The 22,149-nt window shown below is 44.4% G+C and overlaps 1 protein-coding gene across 1 annotated transcript in view; it reads right to left on the bottom strand.

Moving 5' to 3' along the window:
- LOC149440231 (receptor-type tyrosine-protein phosphatase epsilon-like) overlaps positions 1-18,642 on the bottom strand; it is a 102,850-nt gene extending 84,208 nt beyond the window's left edge. Inside the window, exons 1-3 of the mRNA XM_089658868.1 lie at positions 18,565-18,642; positions 7,726-7,915; positions 5,533-5,614 (exon numbers count right to left, since the gene is read on the bottom strand). Of these exons, the coding sequence (XP_089514994.1) occupies positions 5,533-5,614; positions 7,726-7,915; positions 18,565-18,627 (335 nt within the window). The 5' untranslated portion in view covers positions 18,628-18,642. The remainder of the gene's footprint in view (positions 1-5,532; positions 5,615-7,725; positions 7,916-18,564) is intronic.
- Positions 18,643-22,149: the final 3,507 nt, after the last annotated feature.

The raw sequence follows: 22,149 nt of genomic DNA, 5'->3' as shown, positions 1-22,149 counted from the left end.
GTACCTCACTGTATAACCGTCTGGGCCTGGGCTTTTCCCCTTTATGGTACTTTTTAATGCACTTTTTATTTCTTCCTGCGTAATTTCCATATCTAGGAATTCAATTGATCCTCACTTAGCTTCGGTAATCCTGCGTTTTTAAAATACGCTCTTCTTTTTTCTCTACTCTCTTTACCACTTGTATTTATTGGGTCTTGGGAGGCAATATTATACAGCTTACTGTAGTATTCTTTGAACACCCTAGTAATCTCTTTGGTAGAATAAACCAGTTCTCCTTTGGGATTTCTTATTTTTTCTATATAATTCCTATTTTTCATATCTCTCAAGGCTCTCATTAGGTATTTTCCTGGTCTATCTGCCCATCTATATCTCTCACTAGCAACTTTGTTAAAGACTCTTCTCTTCTCCTCCTCCAACAATAACCCCAGTTCTTCTTTCTTTTTTACTACCTTCTCTCTTATCTCTTCTGTTCTTTTATTTTTATGTATCTGCTCCAGATCGCTTATTTCTTTTAACAGCCCAGTAAGCTTCTCTCTTCTTTCCCTTTTCTTTTTTGCCCCAGTCGCAATCAATATACCTCTTATGTAGGCCTTATGGGTCTCCCATACTGTGGCCACCGACACCTCACCTGTCTCATTCTCCCGAAAAAATCTTTCGATTTCTTCTCTAATTTTCTGACCCACCTCCTGGTCCAGAAGGAGAGCCTCATTCAACTTCCATCCTATCCCTCTGGACGAACATCTCCCCCACCTCACTTTCAATATAACAGGAGCATGGTCAGAGAGAGACGTCGCTTCTATTTCTATTTTGTCCACCATTTCTATGAGTTGATGGTCAACTAATATGTAGTCCAATCTGGAATACATCCCGTGGGCATTAGAGAAGAATGTATAATCTCTCTCTTTTCCATGTGTCACTCTCCAAATATCCACCAATTGACACTCATGTATCACACCCTTCAGAATTTTCAGAGCTCTACTTCCCTCTCTCTGCACAGATGAGGTCGTGTCCATTTGTGGGTCCATACAAAGGTTCAAATCCCCCGCCACTATCAAAAGACCCTCCTTAAAGGCCATCAATCTTCTCAAAACTCCCTTCAGGTATACCTCTGGTCTCTTATTTGGGCAGTAAATATTCGCAATTGTACATTTCTGTTCTTGTAATCTACCCTTCAAAAATAAAAATCTCCCCTCCGGATCTATTTCTCTCTCTTCAGTCTCCCATCTTATGTTTTTTGCAAACCCTATTGCTACTCCCTTAGCTCTTAATCGGGGAATCAGCATAGAACCATGTTGGGTAATATCTTGAGTACAACTTTACATTTGACTTGACCTCTAGGTGAGTCTCCTGCAAAAAAAAACCACCGACGCCTCTCTATGCTGCAACTCCTTGAATACTTTAAATCTCTTCCTAGGGCAGTTCAAACCTTTTACATTATATGTTATAAATCGCAAGTTTTCCATAAATCTTGTATCACTGTTTTTTTTCCCCATTCTATCGTGCAGTCTTGTCCCTAGGACCCCTCCTATCCCTCTTATCTTTCTAACGATATCCCTCCACCCCTCTCCCACTAGTCCCCTCCCCCCCCACCCCCCTCCTACTCCCTCCGCCTCCCCCCAACCCCCCCCTTATTAGGCCTTTAAATTGCCTATCAATCATTTGTGGTGATAAGACCACCTTTGATTTTTTTAAACCTTGGGGTTGAACTCCTCCCATGTACGGCTTACCCACCCTCCAACGACCACGATTCCCCTCATATACTTTAATTCTTTTTTTACCTTAGCGGTGCAATTTAAAGAGAAAGATAGGAGTAATATAAAAAAAAAAAAAAACACACTATCCCCTCTAACTCCTCGCTACCTCCCCCCTACCTACTTCCTGCCATACTTCTTTTCCCCCATTACCTATTTCTACCTCTGTTTCCCACCCACTAATCCTCATTCTCTGCAATTCCAGTCTGTCACAGAAGTCTCTTAAGTCCTCGGGAAATCTCAAATATGCTGTAACACCGTTCTTCCATCCGATTAAACACTCCGGGTTACCCCATCTATATTGCACATTCCGTGATCTCATCTGTTCTAATAGGGGCCTCAAGGCTCTCCTTCTCCACAAAGTCTCATACGATAAGTCCGCAAAAATCTGGATATTTATATCTCCATACTTAATAGTTGTTCTTCCTTTAGTCCTTCTCCAAATCTCATCCTTATCTCCATATTTATGCATCTGAACAATCACATCTCTTGGTTTTTCCTTCCTTGTTGGAACTTTCCTGATCTATAGACTCCGTCCATTTTAATTGCCTCTGTTTCAGGTCTGTCCATAATGGAGTTTAGCATTTTACAGACTATTTCTTGCAGTTCTCCCCCTTTCAGGATTTCTGGGATTCCTCTTATCCTCAAGTTGCTTCTCCTAGTCCTGTTCTCCTGTACTTCTATTTTATACTGCAGTTGTTTCTGCGTATTCCTCATCATAGCGGACCTTTTTTCTAAGTCTGAAATGAATTGGGTATGTTTATTAATTTTTCCCTCCATTTCTTCCGTTCTCATTAGCAGGTGCCCTAGATCCTGTCGTATATTTGTCATTTCTTGCTTAATAGTTTTTTCCAAATCCTTAAACATTTCGGCCATCTCTCTTTTGTTTGGCACTTGTAAATCTTTTCAAGATCTTTCCTCACTGGATTTTCTGTCCACTGTTGGCTACTACTATTCAGGCCCAATGACATTCTAGGGCTATTCTCCAAAGGTGGTTTCCATTTCCCCTTTTTCATTTCCACTATTGGCCCTTTCTGGAGTCGCATTCCCATGGGAAGTGTATTTTTTAATTGTACCCGTCTGGGACCCTTTAAGCCTGCTTCCTTTAGCGCTTTTATTCTTCATATCTTCTGCACAGGCTATGCTCTTTAATCAGAGGGAGACTTTAGACTGTATATTGGGGTATTGATATCAGTCAGTCTCTATCAATTTAACACTTCTTTTCTTTTCCCACATCTCTTCTGGAGCCACTTTAATAATTTCTCTTTCCCTCTTCTTTCTATTCTGACTTTCCAGATCCCCTGGGAATCCCCCTTCTCTCTTTATGGGCAATTTAAAGTCCTTTCCCACAGATCAGCATACTTAATCAGTTACGTGTGGGTTCTTACATGTGGACTCACCCTTCTTCACACACTCACCCAGTGAGTCGACTTAGATCCTCAGCCGTCCACTCGTTACACCTGGCTGGTGTCTCTGGGGGATTCCTGCAGGGTCTCCTGTGGCCTGTGGGTATGTGTCCTGTTCCTCTTTTCCTCTCTTGTACGGCAGGTTTGGGGATTGAACCGGCATCTCCGCTCTCCTGTCAGGGACCCGGCACTTGTCAGGGACCCGGCCGGCGTCTCTGCTTCCCAGAGCTCCTTTGCGGCCAACCAACGTGATCACGCCACGCTGCTCCGTTTCCCCGGCAACCCGACAGCTGATCACTGGTCTCTGCAGCGCGACCACCTCCCGGAGCTCCGTGCCTACTCTCTCTCTCCTCCCTTCAGTGCGCCGGCATCTCTCTCCCTGGGGACCTCCTTGCTCAGGTAGGGCTCCGCAGTTCAAATCATAGGGGTTCTCGTGGTGGTCTGCTCGGGGGTTATCGGAGAGCACTCACATCGTGCTCTCCGGCGCCGCCATGTTTAGGCTCCTCCCCCCAGGATGTGGTGCATGACAACTTGACTCTTCTGATTCCCGGTTTAATCTTGGCAAGTTTCTGGTCACAGCTTATATCTACCGATTTCCTGATTTGACTTTGGCTAGTTCCTGACAATGGCTTTTCTCTACTGATTCCTGATTTGACATCAGCTAGTTCCTGACAACATCTTGTCTCTGCTGATTCCTGGTTTAATCTTGGCAAGTTTCTGAATGCTTGTATCTACCGATTCCCGATTTGACTTTGGCTAGTTCCTGACAATGGAATCTATTGATTCCCGATTTGACCTCAGTTAGTTCCTGACAACATCTTGTCTCTGCTGATTCCAGGTTTGACCCTAGCTAGATCTTGACCATGGCTCTTCTGTTCTGGTTTCTGGTGTAACCATAGCTCGCCTTCTGATAAAGACTTTGCCTACTACTTTGCCTACTGTCTGTCTTCTTGGCTACCAACCACCACTTGTACAGACATTGCTTTCAGCCTGCTGTGTGTTCTAGTGCCCTAATCAGATGACTTCTGGTCTATCTGCTCCCAGAGACCCAGCTTTCAGTCTGCATAAGCCCTCACAGTCAAGCCTGCCATCAGAAGGAAGCTTTTGTGGATTGAACTTCTGGCACCCATGCCACACTGTGCTATCCTGCTCCCTGTTCTACACTTCAGTGGTGTCTGGTCCACAGGTATAAAGGAAGCCCTCCTGTTGTCTCTGCCTACAACCAGGTATGGGATAGTACCAAAGCACCAAATCCCAGCAGAGGCCTTGGAGAACATCAAAACAATTCAAAACAAGTGCTAGGAAACATCTCTAAATTATCCTCTTACTTAAACCGATCATATCACTGATGATCATCTTGGGAATAGATGCAACAATGCATCCCCACTCACATTTTATTTACACAAAACAGTAACTAGATAGAAAGTCTTATTTATTTTATATTAGCAGTGCCTCCAAATGTAGCAATGACTCTGGTGGGGGACACAGTGGTCATGTGAGATGATTCTCACCTCATGGCCATTGCATCTTCTCACACAAAAGAGGTTATGTACTTATGTTGTGTCAAATACCTCCAGCAGTCAAGGAGCAGCAAAGCAACAGTTTCAAAACATGGGCTTCCAGAAAGGTAAGTGTCACGATCAGGGGTCAGGCTCGGAGACCAGTAGCTATAACAGCAAAGAGGCTCCCACCAACTAGCAGGATAGGTTTACAAGCTGGTCACCCTGGCAGATGACGTGGGCTCACCCGATCTGTGGAGCCTAAGCACTAACCAGTATTCGCCAGAGCTCCTGATGGTGGAGATGCATTTTTCTGCATGTTAGTACCAGGTCGCCATCCTCAGGATAGCCCCACAAAGGGTGAGGAAGCCAAGGTCCAGTAGTATATATAGCAGGTAGAGATCAAACAGAAGCATAGTCCGTAAACAAGCCAAAGGTCAATAACAAGTTGTACAGGTTGGGATCAGGCAGAAGCATAGTTGAGGAACAAGCCAAAGGTCGGTAATGAGTGGTAGCAAAGTTATGGACGGCAGCAGGAGAGACAAGAGCGAGATATTGGCTGGAGAGAGCACAGTAATCCGGCAAAGAGGAAGTGCAGAGGCATGGCTTAAATAAGGAAGTTCAGGGGAGGAGCAAGGGGTTCAAGGTTCATACAAACAAGGTCAAGGAAGGATCAGTCAAGGATTTGTTCAGAGAGCTATCCAGTATTCTAGGTGGCTCAACAGGGAGAGACATTGTCAGACATAGCAGAGGTTCTAGGTTTGAACCCGAGCCCTAACACTAAGTATAGATTCATTTATTTTGCAGGCTGGGCTTATCTGACCTTTGATCCTTTAGTTACAGGAACACATCAATCATTTGTAAGCACGTCCTCACCTGATTGGCCCATTCAGACTGAGAACTGGTTGGAGTTGTAAAGTGGCGTCACTTATCGTCGTCCCCATGGGAAGAGGAGGATCTGGAAAGGAAGATTCATTAATTAGGGAACAGAACTGATCTGCTGTGTGCTGGTTAAGGCTTTCTGAGGTGACATGGAAATTGCACCCTGTATAATTAGGTCAGACTTGGATCAAACGTTGTAAATGATTTGAAGGATCTGAAACAAACCATTACCCAATCAGCATTCAGTTCCTTCATCAAGCCAATTGACTTTGAATTACCTCATCCTAAAAATATTACACAAGTTTTTAGAATAAGGAATGGGACTGTTTGAGCACCAAAGTTGAAGCACAATAACAGCTATTCTAAAAGCATAAAAATCTTATTAATTAATAGTATGTTATAAAAACAGAAGCAAAAGAAATCTGGTCATCATGGTACAGCATGACAAATACACGATGTGTTAGTCGAAAGATGAAACCACCACAAAGTACATACCTTCAGTGCATGAAAAGTGTGTATCTTGTAAGAATAAGCCCCAACACATTTCAACTCTCAAAGAGTAGGAGTCTTTTTCAGGGGGGTCATATAGACCAGGGGTGTATTTACCACAAGGCAAACAGGGCAGCATTTTTTTTTCAGGGGGGCAGTACCCCCCCCAGGAAGAAGGGACATAAGCGGCATGGGGACCAGGTGGGATCCAAAAGAAGCTGCGGGCTGCTTGATGGTTATTGCAGAGCCTGACTCTCATTCCCGGGGATGTCCAGAGCTGTGAAGGTGAGTGACTTTCTCTTTGTTTCTGGGGGGGGGTGTTTGGTGGAAGGCTCTCTTGGGTGGGGGGGGGTAAGGGGTGTTTGATAGGTGTCAGGCTATCTCCCCTTGGCGGGCGGGCGTCTGATTTTTCTGTTGCAAAAACCCTAAAGTCACCACTGATATAGACATAATATTAGTTAGGATGAGCGCGTTCACCAGCAGCAACCCCAAGGAGTGGGTCAAGAAAACAGAATCATACTGGCCAGAATATAAAGAAAAAAAGAGGACAGAGGAGCCTCTTGAGCCGGTCAGTCCTCAGGAGGTGCACCTCCTATGGCTCTCGTGGCTTTGCTTTCTTCTTTTTTGTGTGTAACCCCAGAGGTTTCCTTATGGGCCAATCTTGTGGATTTTTAATTGATTCAACTATCAAGTTTCATTTTTAAGTGTGGCTTCTGCCACTTCAAAAGCCACGTTACCGTCCAGTCTTGCAAGTTGGAACCTTCTTTCTATCCTGCCCAGTATGATTACGTTTTGACTATTGGGTTGAAAACGGACGTTTGGGCACCCCTTGTGCTGTTCTGGACCTACCTCCTGGGGTTGCTACTGGTGGACACAGAACAGAAAGTAAATTTTATATTTTTTTGCTAAATTTTCAGTCTTTTTTTATATAATAAAACAAATAAAAATCCAGTGGTGATCAAATACCACCAAAAGAAAGCTCTATTTGTATGAAAAAATTATATAAATGTCATTTGGGTGTTGCATGACCAAGCAATTACCAGCTAAAGTATCACAGTGCAAAAAAATATCTGGTCATGAAGGGGGTAAAACCTTCCGGAGGTCAAGTGGTGAAATGTAATTAGTATGATGATAAGGAGGAGGGAGGAACCAGGGAAGGCAAAACATAAGCAGATTCATTTCCAGTTTCAACAATAGAGAAGTCCATACCCAATACCCCCTCTCCAGTCTGGTAGTGGATATCTCAGGCGTTCTGAAATCTATAAAGCCTTTTCTCCAGCTCTTCTCCAGACACATTGGGGGAGATTTACTAAAACTGGAGCACACGGAATCGGGTGCAACTCTGCATGGCAGCCAATCAGCTTCTAGCTTCAGCTTGTTCAAATAAGCTTTGATAATAAAACCTGGAAGCTGATTGTCTTCTGTGCAGAGCGGCACCATATTTGGAACCCTTCAGTTTTAGTAAATAACCCTCACTGTCTACACTCTCATTGGCCCATAAAGAATGGTCTCCTTAATACATTGGATTGTCCATGACCCCCATACCCTATAGCTGATCATCAAGGCTCTGCACCAGATTGGTGTCAGAGGTGAACCTTCCATTGTGACGCAACATCAAACTTCCCGCTGCTTCAAATATATAAATAATAATGTTTCTCCCTTTTAGCTCCCAACTCCCATGTCTGCCAGTGTACTCACCTCCAATATCAGTCTCAATGTTCTGGATTGTGACCTCCCCGGCTCTGGCTGATGTGAATCCTCGGAGGGTGATGGTGTAGTTGGTTCCATACTGGAGGGGGATTTTATATTCCGTCACATTGGGTGGAAACTGGAGAGATTCATCCACAGCAAAGGACACATTGTAATCCCTCCAGGCTGAGATATTCATCTACAAGGAATCATTTCATGGGTTATATCTTATGTCACTCATTTTATCACCGTATAACAAATACAATAAATAAGTAAATCAGTTCTATTTAGTAACTGGAAAAGGAAATCTGTGATGATTTAGGCTCCTTTCACACTACGGCGACTTGGGATCTGACTTGTGAGATCCTAAGTCACATGACATGTGAAATTCCATGTTAGTCAATGAAAGCGGTCTTATTTAGCATGACTGAAGTCACTTTTGAAAAGGTTCCTGTACTACTTCAAGTCGACATTTATCCTACTTGGATACATGGAAGTCGCCAAGTCGGACCCTCATCTATATTGATGTGATTTGGATCCGACATTACAGGAAGATTACACAAGCATGGCATGAAAGTCGCATCTAATTTGCATCAATTCACACCAAAAGTCGTTGTCAGGAATGGACTTGCCAATAATGGTGGGACTCACCTGCCTTGTGGGCTGCAGTACCAGGGCTGGCCAGCGGGTGCTCTCAGCAATCAGAGACTCACCCCTGCAATCAGCCAAACACCTGAAGCTGATTGCAGGGGTTGTATTTAAGGAATGGCCAGACTCACAGTCAGGGCCTTGGTGTGTGTTTTTCCATGGGCCCCTGTACCTTGTATCCTGTATTCCTGTTTCTGTCTGACTTGTTGCCGACCCTGCCTGATCCTGACCTCTGTTTGATCCCTGGCTTGTGACCCTGACCATTCTCTGCCCGACCCTCTGTACCGCGCTGCCCGTGAGTTACTGAACCCAGCTTGTGACCCCGACCACTCTCCCGCCTGTTCCTGGTACTCCGTTTGCCCGTTTGCTACTGACCCGGCCTGCCTGACTACTCTTTGTATTGTATGTATTGTTATCTGTGGGTGGTTTGGTTTGTTTGCACTGTGTTTAGGTTTAGTTTTGCACTGCGTTTTGTATTGTTAGTCTTAATAAATTATGTTGTTTATACCATATCTGAAGCCTGCGTTTCCCTGTGTCAGTCCACACACCTCTGGTCATACCTGGAGCCCTGACAGTCGTACTCACATTGCATCAAATTGCCAGCATATCACTGGCAAAGTCACACCATAAGTCATGCAACTTTCAGGTCACAGTAGTGCGTACCGAGCCTTAAGGCCAATGCTTACATTTACAGTACAGGTGGACCTCGGTTTTCGAATGCCTCGGTTAATGTAATTTTCGGTTTACGAATGAAAATCCATTGAAAATAATGTCTTGGTTTACAAATTTGTTTTGGAATACGCAGCGTATGTCGGTGCCGATTTTTAAATGCAATTGCCGGCTTTTTTTTTTCTTCACTATTGCTCACAGAATTAGCTGTCACTTTCCCCGAAGCTAAGGGAAACTTTTTTTCTTTTATCTCGGGAAAGAAACTAAAAGGAAACTTTGTTTCTTTTAAATCAGGGAAAGAAACTAAAAGGAAACTTTGTTTCTTTTATCTCGGGAAAGAAACTAAAATAAACTTTGTTTCTTTTTTTTGTCCATAACTTTTATTATGGTCAAAAAAACAAAAATCAAAAATACAACATGGAGGAGATAACAAAAGGATCGCAATGATCAAGTTAGATAGAAAGACACAATGTTTTAGATGATACAATTTGTCCAACATTTGCAATCAATTAATAAAAAGTTGAGAGAATGGGAACTGCAGGGAATTACCTCCTGAATAAAATAGAGGAAAGGCTATTCCTAGTTGCGGTTTTGGGTGAGGGGCTCTCGTGAGGGCAAGGATCTCTAACTGATCCAGGAGCAGTACACCCTGGAATCGTTAGAAGGTCAGTGAGGGATGGAGTGTGACACAGAACCAGGTACATCTACGTAGGAGGGGATTGTGGATCGGGATCTATGGTGGCCTTATATGAAGTCAAGGAGTATGTGTCTTGTTTACCAAAATGATATGTGTGCCTATCAAGATCATCTGAAAAAAAGTCAACTTTGTTTCTTTTAACTCAGGATAATAAACTAAAAGGAAATTTTGTTTCTTTTAGCTGGGGGGAAAGTGACAACTGTATCTCTGAGCTATAGTGAAGAAGAAACAATTTCAAAACCGGCACTGACCTATAGTGACAGCCAGTCACTGTATACACTACTCCTCTCCTGCTTTTCTCAGCCGTCCCGTCCTATCCGCCCCCCCCCACATCTACAGTACACACAGTCCCCTGTATCGGCTGAATTTTTCCTATCAGCAGAATGCCAATAGGGCTATTTTCAGCCGATATGTTTCGGTGGCTGAAATTTCTGTGCATCCCTAGTATTTATGCCTTTAACGTGCACTTTATAAAGAGTTTTGAACAGATAAAAGACTTTTAACTTTTTTCTGACCTCCGGAATGGATTGATTGGTTTTTAATGCATTTCTATGGGAAACCGTATTTCTATGGTTTATCATAAGCAGCCTCTTTGAACCAAGGTTCCTCCATAGGTTGGTAGGGGTTCCTTTAGCCACTTGAGGACCACCCTATAGCAGATACAGTGAATGAAATGCGTATTTGACCCCCTGCTGATGTTGAATGTTCGGCCCTCACAAAGAAATGATCGGTCTAACAATCGAATGTTCGTTGTATTGTAGCACTGAGAGACAGAATACACCAACAAATTCAGCAGAAATGCGTCTAACAAATGATGACTGTTCTGCGTGTTCATGAGGGAAAGAAGGATTGGATCCCCTATCATTCAGCAGGATTTCTGGCTCTCAGGTGTCTTTCATACAGGTAACAAGCTGAGATTAGAAGCAGTCTCTTAAAGGGAGTGCTGCTAATCACATTGTGTTACCTGTATAAAAGACACCTGTCCACAGGAGCAATCAAACCATCAGATTCCAAACTCTCCACCATGGCAAAGACCAAAGAGCTGTCCAAGGATGTCAGGGACAAGATGGTAGACCTACACAAGGCTGGACTGGGCTACCAAACTATGGCCAAGCAGCTTGGTGAGAAGGTGACAACAGTTGGTGCAATCATTCACAAATGGAAGAAACACAAAACAAGTGTCAGTCTCCCTAGGTCTGGTGCACCATGCAAGATCTCACCTCGTGGAGTGTCAATGATCATGAGAACAGTGAGGAATCATCCCAGAACTACACGTGAGGATCTTGTCAATGATCTCCAGGCAGCTGGGACCACAGTCACCAAGAAAACAATTGGCAACACACTACGCCGACAAGGACTGAAATCCTGCAGTGCCCGCAAGGTCCCTCTGCTCAAGAAAGCCCATGTCCAGGCCCATCTGAAGTTTGCCGCTAAAAGTCGCTGATCGCCGCCATTACTAGTAGAAAAAAAAAATCCCAAATATCTATACCGCCATTTGTAGACGCTATAACTTTCATGTGAACCAATTAATTTACACGTTTTGGGATTTTTTTTATAGCAAAGACACAGCGAAGAATACATTTTGGCCGAAACTTTAAATGAAATTTAATAGCAAAAAGTCCAAAATATAATGTTTTTTTCTCAAAATTGTCTTTTTTTTGCTTATAGCGCAAAAAATAAAAAAACGCACAGGTGATCAATTACCACCAAAAAAAGCTCAATTTGTGAGGAAAAAAGGGCGTACATTTCATTTGGGTGCAGCGTTGCATGACTGCGCAATTCTCAGTTAAAGTAACACAGCGCCGTAACGCAAAAAATGGCCTGGTCAGGAAGGTGGGAGAATCCTCAGAAGGGGGAGGGGTTAGCAGTGGTGGATTAAACTCCCATCTGATGGTACCAGAACCAGCAGCATGGGGCCAGCAGAGTTTCTTCTCTATTTTGGCAGGTAACACCATTGATCATGATAACTGTATGTAAATGGGGGAATTCTATCCACTGACCACCACGGTACCATGAATTCTTCCCAATTACCTCCAGGTTGATGGACCCATTCTCTCACTGACCACAAATGTGGTGTAGCTAAGGTACCAACAATTGTATACAAAACCAAATACAAAGTCCTGAGCTACTAGCTAGGCCTTAAGAGTTTCTCGCCATCAGTTGCCCCCCCCCAACCCCTGCCCTGCCCCGCCCCTAATCCCACCCATTAACCCCTTGCCTACCGGGCACTTATACCCCCTTCCTTACCAGGCCAATTTTCAGCTTTCAGCGCTGCCGCACTTTGATTGACAATTGTGCGGTCATGCAAGATTGTACCCATATGAAATATTTTTCATTTTTTTCTCACAAATAGAGCTTTCTTTTGGTGGTATTTAATCACCACTGGGCACTTTACTTTTTGCTCTATAAACAAAAAGTGTGCAAAAAATTTGAAGAAAAAAAAAATTCTTTGTTTCTATTATAAAATTTTCAAACAGGTAATTTTTCTCCTTCACTGATGTGCGTTGATGAGGCAGCACTGATGGGCACTGATAGGTGGCACTGATAGGCAGCACTGAAGGGCACTGATAGGCGGCACTGATAGGCAGCACTAATGAGGTGGCACAGATAGGTGGCACTGATAGGCAGCACTGATGATGGGTACTGATAGACAGCACTGCTAGGTGGCACTGACTGGCGGCACTGCTAGGCATTGACTGGCACAACTTCTGGGCACTGACTGGCACAACCTCTGGGTACTGACTGGCAGCAGCACTGCTGGCCTGCATTGATGGGCACTGGTGGGTGGCACTGGTGGGCACAGGTGGGTGGCACTTCTGGGCACAGGTGGGTGGCACTGCTGGGTGGCACTGGTGGGCACTGCTGGGCACAGGTGGCTGCACTGCTGGGCACAGGTGGGCGGAGCTAGTGGGCGGCACTGCTGGGCACAGGTGGGCGGAACTGTTGGGGGGCGCTGCTGGGCACCGATCATCAGGCACTGATCATCAGTGCCCTGATGATCGGTGCTGATCCCCGCTCTGACAACTGCCAGTTCTCGGCAGTACTTTCCTCACGATCTGACAGCGTGAGGAAAGTGCAGCCGAGAACCGGCATTTGCATTTCCCAGTGATCAGCGTGTCATTGGACATGGCTGATCACATGGTAAAAGGCCGCTGTGATTGGCCTTTTACCACATCCCGTAATCAGCTGTGTCCGTAGGACACAGCGCTCACGGAGATCGCCGGGTGTGTGCCCCCTGGGGCGTGCAGGAGAGCGTGTTTTGGGAGGACGTCATATGACGCCCACCCAGAACTAGTCAGCCGCAGTGTAGCCGTCATTCGGCTATCTGCGGTTGGCAAGTAGTTAAACACGTCCTCATAAACTATCTCATGAATGACACTTTGTCATGTTTTATGCAGAATAAAGTTACAAAATAAAGTGCCCAAGTTTTCAAATGGTCAGTCCGCCCCTGGGCGTGACACAGCCTGTGATTGGAAGAACCTCCTCCTGATATCTTTACATTGAACAACGTGAACGCTATTGTAAAAAAAAAATAAACTCAGCCTACACCATGTTATAGCAAATAAAATAACAATAAACATTTTCTTTGAAATATAGATTTGTAATACACTTTAAAACACTTTGTAGAAATTCATTATTTATTTTTTTTAATGTGACTGTTAAAACACCAATCAGCTCTGTGCAGACATTGATTCATACATCAGCAAATTACTAGAAACTCCTCCCCCAAATCTTTTCCTGAGAATGGGAAAGACCTGGCAAAAGGCATGTGACCTCTGAACAAGAATTAATAAATACACTACTCAGATGGTTTCCTATATTAAATTAAATACATTGGCATATTCTTTATACAGTGCCTTGAAAAAGTCTTCACACCCCTTGAAATTTTCCACATTTATGTTATAACCAAAACCATTAATGTATTTTATGTTATAGACCAACACAAAGTGGCACATAATTGTGGAGTGGAAAGAAAATGGTTTTCAACATTTTTTACAAATAAATATCTGAAAAGTGTGGCATGCATTTGTCTTCAGCCCCCTTTACTCTGATACCCCTAACTAAAATCTAGTGGAACCAATTGCCTTCAGAAGTCACCTAATTAGTAAATAGAGTCCTCCTGTGTGTCATGTAATCTCAGTATAAATCCAGCTTTTCTGTGAAGCCCTCAGAGGTTTGTTAGAGAACATTAGTGAACAAACAGCTTCATGAAGGCCAAGGAACACACAAGACAGGTCAGGGATAAAGTTGTGAAGTTTCAAGCAGGGATAGGTTATATAAATATAACCCAAGCTTTGACCATCTCACGAAGCACTGTTCAATCCTGGGGTGGACCATTTGGAAACTCGGGCACTGCCCGAGGGTATGGGTCAGTAGGGGGCCCCATGAGATGCCCCTGGTACCTTTTTCATAAGCTTTTTTGAGTTTGGGCAAGGACACAGGGGCCCCATGATCCCCTATTGCCCAGGGGCCCCATGAGGTGTCAGTCCACCCCTGGTTCATTCCATCATCTGAAAATGGAAAGAGTATGGCACAACTACAAACCTAGCAAGACATGGCCGCCCACCTAAACTAACAGGCCGGGCAAGGAGAGCATTCATCAGAGAAGCAGCCAAGAGGCCCATGGGAACTCTGGAGGAGCTGTGGAGATCCACAGCTCAGGGGGGAGAATCTGTCCACAGGACAACTATTAGTCGTGCACTCCACAAATCTGGCCTTTATGGAAGAGAGGAAAGAAGAAAGCCATTGTTGGAGGAAAGCCATAAGAAGTCCCGTTTGCAGTTTGTGAGAAGCCATGTGGGGGACACAGCAAACATGTGGAAGAAGGGAGTCTGGTCAGAGGAGACCAAAATGGAACTTTTTGGCCCAAAACCAAAACGCTATGTGTAACGGAAAACTAACACTGCCCATCACCCTGAACACACCATCCCCACCGTGAAACATGGTGGTGGCAGCATCATGTGGTGGGGATGCTTTTCTTCAGCAGGGACAGGGAAGCTGGTCAGAGTTGATGGGAAGATGGATGGAGCCAAATACAGGGCAATCTTAGAAGAAAACCTGTCATAGTCTTCAAAATGCTTAAAACTGGGGCTTCACTTTCCAGTAGGACAACGACCCAAAACAGCCAGAGCTACAATGGAATGGTTCCGATCAAAGCATCTTCATGTGTTAGAGTGGCCCAGTCACAGTCCAAACCCAAATCCAATGGAGAATCTGTGGCCAGACCTGAAAATTGCTGTTCCTAGACGCTCTCCATCCAATATGAGAGAGCTTGAGTGATTCTGCAAAGAAGAATGGGCAGAAATGTCCCTCTCTAGATGTGCAAAGAGACATCCCAAAAAAGACTTGCAGCTGGAATTGCAGCCATAGGGGGTCCTACAAAGTATTGACTCTGGGGGGCCGAATACAAATGTCGCCACACTTTTCACAGATTTATTTGTAAAACATTTTGAAAACCATTACCCATTTTCCTTCCACTTCACAATTATGTGCCACTTTGTATTGGTCTATCATAGAAGTATCCAAACTTTCTAAACAAAGGGCCAGATTATTGTCATTCAGACGTTAGGTGAGCTGAACTGTGGCCAGCAGCAGTGACAATTTTATATCTGCTCAGCTGTCATTGGCACAACGATGGCCAACCTCAGAATTTCATTGTTTCTTATTGGTCTTTCAAGTCTGGGCTGCTCCTGGACAATGCAGAGCACTTTGAAAAGCAGAGGGATTTAGGAGGGCAGGCTGGGGAGGATTCTCAGCAATGGTGTACAAACAGCTGGTTGGTGGGACTTTTCTGGAAGGAGATGTCTGCTGACCAGCAATGGAAGTCATGTGAAGAACTTTCTATCAGGAATGGACAAGGCTCTGTTCCAGATGTTATAACAGTGGCTTTATCTGTGTGTATTGGTTGGTCTATATGATCCATGGTCTATGTTTTCACTCCCATCAGGAGAAGACCTATTGGTTGAATAGACAGTGCTGGTGGCCCACATTGACGGACAATTTGTAGAACAGCAGAATATATAAACGTGTAGCATCTCATTGTGCTGTTTACAATCCTGGTTTACAGATGGGATTTCTTTTTTTTTTTTTTTTTGTATTAACAATTTTTATTGGTTTTCAAATAGGTAAAATTATAGACATAACAGAAAGAAACATTGATGGCATAACTACACATAATCAAGTCCAATAGAGTCATACAGAGTCATACAAAATCAGTGCGGAAACAATCATGATCTTAGATTCGGGCCGGCAAAGAGGAAATGAAGGAATCCCATGGGAGCCAAATCAACTCAAATACAGCAAACGAACAATTATGTAAGGCAGTCAAACACTCCATCCGTCTTACTTCAGCAATAAGTTTGTACAAAGTCAGCAGTGTGGGGGGAGTAGAAGATAACCAACCCATAGGAATACTTCTCCTGGCCGCGGTCAGCACATGAGCAGCAAGTTTTCTGGCTGGTTTAGATAGACCCGGGAATGGCAAGCCCAGCAAAAAATGCAGAGGGTCAAAAGGGAGCGAGGCATGCAGCATTGATTGCAACAAGGAACGGACTTCCTCCCAAAAAGGAACAATAGATTTACATGTCCAAAAAATATGATAGAGAGAACCTGAATCCTTACCACAGCGCCAACAGACAGGAGAAGCACTCGGGTTGAAAGCATGAAGAACCTCAGGTGTTTTGTACAATAACATCATAATCTTATAAATGTTTTCCTTAAAAACCACACAAACAGAAGATTTAGATGCATTTACCCAAATATTCTTCCACGTTAGTAAATCAATATCACGTTGTACAAACTGAGACCACCTACGCATGTAAAGGTGAGTTTCATTAGATAAAGGGGATGCGTCCATAAGAAGTTTATAAGTATTGGAGATGATACCCCTTTGGTGGGGGCCCTGCATACATAAACGTTCGAAGGGTGCAGGCTTCCCCAGGATCAATGAGGATGATAAAGTAGAGAAAAAATGGCGTATTTGGATATATATATATATATAGGTGATGAGGAGGTAAAGAAGCTTTTTTCTGGAGATCCGGGAATTAATGTAATTTACGAGTCACCGGATGTACCAAGTGACTCAATTGAAAAAGGTTGGATACCACCCAAAGAGACATCTGGGATATGGCCATATTGTCTGGCAGATTAGGGTTATAGAGGATATTTGTCAGAGGGGAGCATTCAGAGGCCAGTGTGAATTGAGCCTTACATTTCTGCCATACCATCAATGAAAATTGGGACCAAGGAATAGATGACGGAAGGAAGAGACATCCACTGCCGCGGTTGACCAAAGAAGGGAACATGGATGAACTGGGGACAGTTGTAAAGATTCAATCTCAGTCCATGTATTGGGAGGGTATTGCGTGGACCATGACAGAAGAAAACAAAGTTGAGTCACATAATAATACTTGATTATATCCGGCGCTCCCAAACCTCCCCTAGAACGCGGAGAGAGCAGAACAGAACGTGCAATCCTGTGCCTCTTATTGTGCCAAATAAAGTGTAGGAAAGATTTCTGAAGGGAGTGAAGCTTGGACAAAGGAACGGGAAGAGTCGCAAACAGGTACAAGAGTTTGGGTAACACGGTCATTTTTAGAACGTTAATGCGACCGAGGAAAGAGATGGGCAAGGCATCCCAATGTTTCAGAGAGCGAGAAATTGCTATGAACAAAGGGGGGAAATTGGCCTCGTATATAGATTGGTAAGAAACAGAAATATTAGTACCTAAATATTTTAAAGAGTGTGTGCACCACCGATAGGGAAAGGCTTCCTGAAGCGAGGACAGAACGATAGGCGGGACATGTATTGGGAGTGCCTCAGTTTTGGACATATTGACTTTGTAACCTGAAATAGCCCCAAATTGTTTCAAGGTCTTATGCAAAATCTGTAAAGAAGTATGGGGACTCGTAAGCGTGAGAAGAATGTCATCTGCAAATAACGATACCTTGTACTCATGGGAATGTGACTGTATCCCGCGAATATCCGGGTTTGACCTAATAGCGATGGCTAAAGGTTCCAGACAAAGAATAAACAGTAAAGGAGAGAGTGGGCAGCCCTGACGTGTACCGTTTAACATCTGAAAGGGAGGCGAGAGAAAAGAAGATAATCTGACCTGCGAGAGGGGGGATGAATAGAGGGCCTTCAAAGCTGCTACAAATGGACCTTTGAAACCAAATCTCTCCAAGACCATGAACATATAAGGCCAGCTTAAACGGTCGAAAGCTTTTTGAGCGTCCAAGCTTAATAACACAGTAGGGGTAGAGGACCAGATGGGATTTCTTTATTCCTGAAATGTTGCTATGCTGTGGAATTGTGAAAGCCCAGAGAAGAATCGGCTGCAGGAAAGATAGAACTGACATTCTTGGGCTGGTAAGTATTTATTTCTTAAAAAGCAGCAGCTACATCATTTTTTGCTGCTAGCTTTTAAATTTTCACACAAATCCCCTAATACTTTGTAGAAAAGAGTCTGTTGTTTACAGAGCTCAGTAGTTCAAGCTGAAATCAACAGACACCCCCCCTCCCTCCAAATAGTTTAACCAAAGGTTTCAGAGATATACTGTCTGAAAGTAGACAGCTAGTACTGAGTTCTCTCCTTAGATAACCCACAGTGCTCTGGGAATCTTGTGTCATGGGAACACTCTGTATTAAATGTCTATTTGTAATTACTTTATATTACCAAAAAAATCTTAAACATAATTTTTAAAACACATTCACTTAAAAATGTCAAAGAAGATTGGCTCAGTCATTAGCTTTAGATTTATTTTCAACAAGTAAACAGTAACTGTCCAATATGGACTTGAGGTTAAAATATACAAAATGTAGGATTATCTTACCTGGAATCCAGTTATTTTTCCCCATTCCTCAGACGACTTCCATCCTATTATGTTTTTTTGCATTGATGGAACTTTCGTTATTTCAGGTTTCCTGAGCACTGGATGAAGAAAAATAAATAAATGTAATAAATTCCAGTACACTGTCCATGTACACAGAGGTCAGAGCATCCATCCCCCCCATACTCATCTACAGAACCAAAATATGGAAATATTAAACAGAGAAACGTGCCCCTGGACTAGCAGGGGAGTGCAGAGGAGGTCCTTGTCTGGGGGAGTGCAGAGGAGGCCCTGGACTAAAAAAGGGGAGGGTGGGTATGACAAAGACCCTGGATTAGGGGTTTGGGTACAGAGGAGGCTCTGGACTAAGAAGTAAGTGCAGAGAAGGCTATGGACTAAGAGGGGACTGCAGAGGAGGCCCTGGACTTGAGAGGGGGAGTGCAGAGGAGGCCTTGAACTTTGGGGGGGCTGCAGAGGAGGCCTTGGATTTGGAGGGAGGGGTGCAGAGGAGGCCTTGAACTTGGGGCATGGCAGAGGCAGCTCTGACCTTTGAGGAAGGGATGCAGAGGAGGCCCTGAACTTAGGGGTGGCAGAGGAGGCCTTGGGCTAGGTAGAGTGGATTGGTGTGGTAAAGGACCTGGATTGGGGGGGACAAAGGAGACTCTGGACTAGGTGAGGGGGTGTCTGGAGGTCCCAGACTAGAAAATGGGATGTCTGAAGGTCCTGGACTAGGAAAGAGATCTGACAACTTCCAAAGTTTTGACACATTTAATTACCACATACCATTTTTTTTTTTTGGGGGGGGGTGAAAAAAATCCCCAATCCCGGGAGCTAGATGTTCTAGATCAGACCCCACTCCTATTCCTTCTATTCCACCAGACCCCACTCCTATTCCTTCTATTTCAACAGACACCGCTCCTATTCCTTCTATTCCACCAGACCCCACTCCTATTCCTTCTATTCCACCAGACCCCACTCCTATTCCTTCTATTCCACCAGACCCCGCTCCTATTCCTTCTATTCCACCAGACCCCGCTCCTACTCCTTCTATTCCACCAGACCCCGCTCCTATTCCTTCTGTTCCACCAGACCTCGCTACTATTCCTTCTATTCCACCAGACCCCACTCCTATTCCTTCTATTCCACCAGACCCCTCTCCTGTTACTTCTATTCCACTAGACTCCAATCCTATTCCTTCTATTCCACCAGACCCCCCTCTTCTATTCCTTCTATTCCACCAGACCCCGCTCCTATTCCTTCTATTCCACCAGACCCCACTCCTATTCCTTCTATTCCACTAGACCCCACTCCTATTCCTTCTATTCCACTAGACTCCAATCCTATTCCTTCTATTCCACCAGACCCCCCTCTCCTGTTCCTTCTATTCCACCAGATCCCACTCCTATTCCTTCTATTCCTCCAGACCCCGCTCCTAATCCTTTTACTCCACCAGATCCCACTCCTATTCCTTCTATTCCACCAGATCGTGCTCCTATTCCTTCTATTCCACCAGACCACACTCCTATTCCTTCTGTTCCACCAGACCCCACTCCTAATCCTTCTACTCCACCAGATTCCACTCCTATTCCTTCAATTCCACTAGAACCTGCTCTTATTCCCTCTATTCCACCAGACCCAGCTTCTTTTGCTACTATACCACCAGACCCCACTCTTGTTCCTTCTATTCCACCAGACTTTGCTCATATTGCACCAGACTCTACTCCTATTCCTTCTGTTCCACCAGACACTACTATTATCCTTTCTATTCCACCAGACCCTGCTCCTATTGCTTCTGTTCCACCAGACCCCGCTCCTATTCCTTCTATTCCATCAGACCTCACTCTTGTTCCCTCTACTCCACTAGACCTCGCTCCTATTCCTTCTATTCCACCAGACACTCCTCCTATTCCTTCTATTCCACCAGACACCGCTCCTATTCCTTCTATTTCACCAAACTCTGCTCCTAAGCCTTCTACTCCACCAGATCGCACTCCTATTCCTTCAATTCCACCAGATCCCACTCCTTTTCCTTCTATTCCACCAGACCTCGCTCCTGTTCCTTCTATTCCACCAGATACTGCCCCTATATTTTCTGTTCCACCAGACACCACTTTTATGCCTTCTATTCCACCAGACCCCGCTCCTATTCCTTCTTTTCCACCAGTCACCACTTCTATTTCTTCTATTCCACCAGACCCCTCTCCTATTCCTTCTATTCCACCTGACCCCACTCCTATTTCTTCTATTCCACCAGACCCCACTCCTACTCCTTCTATTCTACCAGACCCCTCTCCTATTCCTTCTATTCCACCTGACCCCTCTCCTATTCCTTCTATTCCACCTGATCACTCTCCTATTCATTCTGTTCCACCAGACCCCACTCCTATGCCTTCTGTTCCACCAGATCTTGCTTCTATTCCTTCTATTCCACCGGACCCCTCAATTTACATGAGTAGCACCCTGCTATTCAGCTAGGGGAGCTAGACTCCAATTGTTAATGCGGAGGGCTGAGTAGCAGCCTGGGTGTGATAGCTAGCATGGGTCAAATTAGGTCAGAGCTGAGAGGCTCTGCAGACCAGCCCTCTGGAATTCCCCCCTGCTCCTGAACTTTGGAGAAAGGTCTAGAAGCAGTGGGTGGATCTGAGGAGTGGCTGATCTGCACTTTTGAGGGATCCTGGCCAATCCCCAACAGGAGGCTTAACAAGGAGCCAGCACAATCCTTAAAAGTGAGAGAGCTTGCTCAGCAGCTGGAGACTTCAGGTGGAAGACAGAGAGGATGAGAGGCTGAAGGCAGGAGCCTAGGAGGGGCCCAGATGCAGAGGGGCTCACCTACAAGCAGTGGAGATGGGAAGGAGGAAAGCTCAGACCTTCGCTGGTCCCCAGAGTGAGGACCACCTATGTAGCAGGGAAGGAGTGGCCCAGCTAGAAGGCCTGGTAGCAGCCAACAACCGACAATAGGAACATAGTGCTTTATCCTTAAAACAGACTTTATTCCACAAATCTTAATCAATGCACTCACATTGTTAAAATAAAAAAAAACGCTTTCAGTGATAAATGCCTGTATCAGCCGTTGTCATATGTACTTGCCGCTTGTTCTCTCTGAAACCGAGTGACTTCGTAGCCCCACCCCTACGAGTTACGCCATAGGACACATGGCTTCATCAGGGGGTTATGATATGAACGGATTTATTTTTGTTTTTTATTATGATCACTTTATTGATATATTGAAAATGTTTTGTCAGTTTGCATATATAATAGTATATTTCACACACTTTATATAGTTGGATAATAGGAGCGCAACATTTAGACATTTATAGATACTGGCTAGCTCTCCAAAAGAAACTGTTTTGCTGTGAAGACTTGTAAATAGTTCCAGGAAGTTGTCCTCGGTTTCTTAGTTCCATTGGGCATCCCATACATCCCTTACCCATCCAAGTTAATAACCCCTTTAATAAGAAACAAAAAATAACCAAACTCAAGGACTGGTTACTGACTCCTGGATGCAAGGATGTGAAAATGTGTGTTTCCATGGCTGTGCCAATACTATAGGGCAGCGATGGTGAACCTATGTCACGCGTCCCACAGCTG

This window comes from Staurois parvus, unplaced genomic scaffold (genome assembly GCF_062004578.1).
Source record: "Staurois parvus isolate SC_StPar_1 unplaced genomic scaffold, SC_StPar_1.0 ptg001108l, whole genome shotgun sequence".
NCBI lineage: Eukaryota > Metazoa > Chordata > Amphibia > Anura > Ranidae > Staurois > Staurois parvus.
Note: the sequence above shows the minus strand (reverse complement) of the source record. Positions and strands in the feature narration are given on the sequence as shown.